The sequence below is a fragment of the Sebastes fasciatus genome, chromosome 5 (assembly GCF_043250625.1).
Source record: "Sebastes fasciatus isolate fSebFas1 chromosome 5, fSebFas1.pri, whole genome shotgun sequence".
Classification (NCBI taxonomy): domain Eukaryota; kingdom Metazoa; phylum Chordata; class Actinopteri; order Perciformes; family Sebastidae; genus Sebastes; species Sebastes fasciatus.
Window position 1 is genome coordinate 18742683 of NC_133799.1, and position 4715 is coordinate 18747397.

The window sequence follows — 4715 nt, forward strand, 5'->3', positions numbered from 1 at the left end:
TTATAATATATACTATTCTGCATAATGAGTACTTTTACTTTTGGTACTTTACATATATTTTGCTGATAATACTTTCGTGCTTTTACTTAAGTAACATTTTGAATGCAGGACACAGTATTTCTAAACTGTGGTATTACTACTTTTACTTAAGTAAAAGGTCGGAGTACTTCTTCCCAAACTTTTTCACACCAAGAACCCCTAAACTGACACAAATTAGACCACGGACCCCCATCTGATAGGATTTTATTTTTTTTAGATGTGTTTTTTTTTTATAGAAAGTCTATGAAATCCATGACCAAATAGTCATACATTCGGTCACTGTGTTACTTATGGATGGAGTTATAGTGAAAATAAATGATTCCCCTTTTGCTGGGGGGGACCTGCTGAAACCCCCTAAAGGACCCTTGGGGGTCCCCGGACCCCACTTTGAAAACCACTGTATAGGCTACCCAATACTATTTACATATATATTTTTTATTATAATTCTTTTTTTTCTGGGCTGTATGAACATTGAGCTGACAAAGGCCTTTTCAAAATAAAGTATTTTGAGTAAATAAATCCTAAAATCCCTTTTTGAAAACTGGCATCTGAGTAAGACAGAATTACCATAATACTATAACATAGAAAAATACTCCATAATTGTGAGAGTTTACTGTCAAATATAGAGCATCATGGGTCAGAGGAATATTAAAAATGCTCTTTTGGGTTTTTTGTCCTCCTGCCTCCATCGTCACAGGCGAGCCAGTGGCGTCATTCCGGCCTCTCTTTATAAAACTGTCAACGCCTTCCTCTCACCTGGACTGACACACACACACACACACACACACACACCAGCAGCAGCAGCAGCAGCAGCCCAAACACCAGACCAGGAGAGGACTGGACAGGACTGAGGCTATTATCCGGCCGGAGCAGCAGGGGATAACTTATTTCTTTCCCTTTTTTCAACAAAAAGAAGACCATCACATTGTTTCTTTTATGAATCTGGCAAATTACTCTTACTTCTCTGGCATGTGCAACATGACCGCAGAGACGCAGCAGCAGCAGCAGCAGCAGCAGAACTCTCCCTCCGAGGCGAGTCCTCTCGTCATGTCTCCTAATGTCCTGTCGCCTACTAATGTGAGCCTGCAGGACTCTCCTCTGCAGGCTGCACAGCCGCCTCTCATGCTGCAGGCCCGGAACAAGGACAACAACGTGTTGATCAAGTCTGAACCCCGAGGGAGCAGCAGCAGCCCCAACAACACGGAGGATGGTGGAGGAGGAGGAGGAGGAGCAGGAGGACAGACCGAGGAGCACCTGTCCACCGGTAGCCGCCGGAGGAAGAGGCCCGTCCAGAGAGGAAAGCCTCCCTACAGCTACATCGCCCTCATCGCCATGGCCATCGCCAACTCCCCCGAGAGAAAGCTCACTCTGGGAGGCATCTACAAGTTCATCATGGAGCGCTTTCCTTTCTACAGGGAGAACTCCAAGAAGTGGCAGAACTCCATCCGACACAACCTCACCTTAAACGACTGCTTTGTGAAAATCCCCAGAGAGCCAGGTAGACCAGGTAAAGGCAACTACTGGACCTTAGATCCAGCTGCTGAAGACATGTTTGACAATGGGAGCTTTCTGAGGAGGAGGAAGAGGTTCAAGCGCACAGATGTGAGCACCTACCCGGGTTACATGCAGAGCTCCAGCGCGTTCACACCGACTCCAATGGGCAGCAGGCCTGCATACCCAAATACCCTTTACGCATCTGGTTATGGCTCCCAGCTGAGTGCAGCATCACCGCATCCGGCCATGCTGCATCACTACCACCAGACCTCCAGCCAAGCACAGCCACGCATGTTCAGCATCGACAACATCATCAGCCAGCAGCCGGGTGGAGAGCTGCAGAGCTTGGGGCTGCAGGACATGGGCTCCATGACCTCCAGCTGCTCGGTCACTGGTGGTACCGACCAGTCTGCATGCTTCCAGACCCAGACTGGTGTCAACATGTTGGGCAGGAACAGTGGGAATCTGTCATCCAACCTGGCTGCAGGTTACCCGTACTCCTCCTCCTCCTCGGCCTCTCCTCCCAACCTGCAGGCCATGACGCAGCAGTCTGGTTTCTCTCCACCAGGCAGCTCTCAGGTGTACTGCTCCGCCGGGAACAGGCTCTCTCTGCCGGCGCTGCGTCCGGGATCCTGCGCCGAGCACACGGAGCAGCTGCTGGGCCTCTCCGGCTCCATGAACTCCTACAACAACACCTACATGAGACAAGCCAACTTTGCGTCAGGACTAGAGCGATATATGTGAGACTTTATATGCCAAAAAAACAAAAAACAAAAATCCAAATTATAGGCTACTAAATAGTCCCATATTAAAGGAATATTCCCCCAATAAGTGCATAAGAGATGAAACACTTAGGTCTGGTATAGGCCTGCAACTTTGCCTGCAAATTTGCGTCAGGACTAGAGCGCTATATGTGAGACTTTATTTGCCAAAAAAAACAAAATTATAGGCTACTAAATAGTCCCATATTAAAGGGATATTCCCCTAATAAGAACATAAGAGATGAAACACTTAGGTCTGGTATAGGCCTGTTTCAAAATGTCTTAAATGGCCTAATATTAGGCCTATATATGTCACTCATTAAACTACAGATTTATAAGTTCTTATACGAATTTCATTTATTTTTTATGACACATATATTGTGACAGAAAACGACCGAGCCTCACGATAAAACATTCCTATATTTTTAAGTCTTCATTTTGAAGCAGATTGTACTAAATTTATTAAAATATATTCAAGACCAAACCAGCTCAAAAATCCTCAATTCAATTCTAAATAATTTGTAACTATCAATCATGCTTAAAAAAATAACACTTGTTTTTTTCCCTATTAGTAAAACAAAAAATGTGAAATATATTGTCCAATATATTTTTTATATTTCAAAATGTCTTAAATGGCCTAATATTAGACCTATGTTACTCATTAAACGACAGATTTATAAGTTCTTATACGAATTTGATTTATTTTTTAAACGATATCATATCTTCCACTAACACAACAATTAGCAGCATTGATTTGATTTAATTTTAAAGCCTAAATGTTTTTTCCCACTAAGGCTATATATATATAGACAAAATGTGTTTTAAGAACAAATGTTTTATTCAAAATGTACAAATTACAATTAGACACAATGATCATCTTAAAATAAAGAACAGATTAGTCTTCATCACACATGAATTAAGAATTTTTTAAAAAGTAAATTAAATGGAAATGACAGGAAAACAAGGTTACGAATTATTAAAACAAACATATTGACTGAATTAGTCAAACAGTGTAGGCTATAACTTATAAAGCACACATGTTCTCATCCAAAATGTCTTAAATGGCCTAATATTAGGCCTACATATGTCACTCATTAAACGACAGATTTATAAGTTCCTATACGAATTTGATTTATTTTTTATGACACATATATTGTGACAGAAAACGACCGAGCCTCATGATAAAACATTCCTATATTTTTAAAAAGCCATTTCGATCCGTTTGACACATTCCATGACTGTATCTCAGAGAGTTTTATGTATTTTATTGTGCCACATTTCGATTATATTTACGTTGTGTTTTAGAGTTTTTACATGTTTGTTATATCAATATCAATTCAAGTCTGCTGTTTTTCGTGTAAATATTTTTTTTTATGTATAAAAACTTTATTAAAAGAAAAGAGTGTTATTGTTGCTGACGACAGGTCGCCTGAAATAAATTCATTTTTTACAGTAAAATCAATGTGGTCTTTATTCACGATAATTCAACTCTATTTGTCACTGAGTAGTGTTATGGTTTTAGTGTAACTGCAGGTTATATGTAGGCTACAACATCAATCAGTAAAACAGATGTTGATGAAAGTGATAACATTAGTGTCTTCATTTAGAAGCAGATTGTATTAAATTTCTTAAAATATATTCAAGACCAAACCAGCTCAAAAATCCAATTAAATTCTAAATAACTATAACTATCAATCATGCTTAAAAAAAATAACACTTTTTATTACATTTCACTATTAGTAAAACAAAAAATATGAAATATATATAGGCCAATATGTATTTTTTATATTATTTATATTTTCATCACATCCTTCCACTAACAACGTAAACATAGAATTAGCAACATTGATTTGATCAGTAAAACAGTCGTTTTTTTCATTAATCACAGTTCAAAGTGATAACATTAGTGTCTTCATTTAGAAGCAGATTGTATTAAATGTCGTAAGATATTCAAGTTATACTTGTTTTTTCCCTATTAGTAAAACAAAAATATGAAATATATAGGCCAATATATTTTTATATTATTTGTATTGTTATCATATCTTCCACTAACACAACAATTAGCAGCATTGATTTCATTTAATTTTAAAGCTTACATGTTTTTTTCCCCCTTAGGCTATATATACATAGACAAAATGTTTTTTAAGAACAAATGTTTAGACAAAATGTAACAATTAGACACAATGATCATCTTAAAATAAAGAACAGATTAGTCATCATCACACATGAATTAAGAATTTAAAAAAAAGTAAATTAAATACAAATGACAGGAAATCAAGGTTAGTGATTCAAGTGGATCAAACGTATTGACTGAATTAGTAAAAAGGGTAGGCTAGCTTATAAAGCACAAATGTTCTCATCCATTTAGCTACATACAGGCCTTATTGTCTGAGAGAAAACATATATTGTACCAACAACAAC

General features: G+C 38.2%; 1 protein-coding gene across 1 annotated transcript; it reads left to right on the forward strand.

The window, feature by feature from the left end:
- The first annotated feature begins 821 nt into the window (after window positions 1–821).
- foxe3 (forkhead box E3) lies at window positions 822–3738 on the forward strand. Its single transcript, XM_074636989.1, has one exon. It carries the CDS (start codon window positions 976–978, stop codon window positions 2275–2277), a length of 1302 nt encoding a protein of 433 aa, XP_074493090.1. The 5' UTR covers window positions 822–975; the 3' UTR covers window positions 2278–3738.
- The last annotated feature ends 977 nt before the right edge of the window (window positions 3739–4715 follow it).

Excerpts from the sequence above, each read along its gene's own strand:
- foxe3 (XM_074636989.1), top strand. The coding sequence starts at position 976 with ATGAATCTGGCAAATTACTCTTACTTCTCTGGCATGTGCAACATGACC.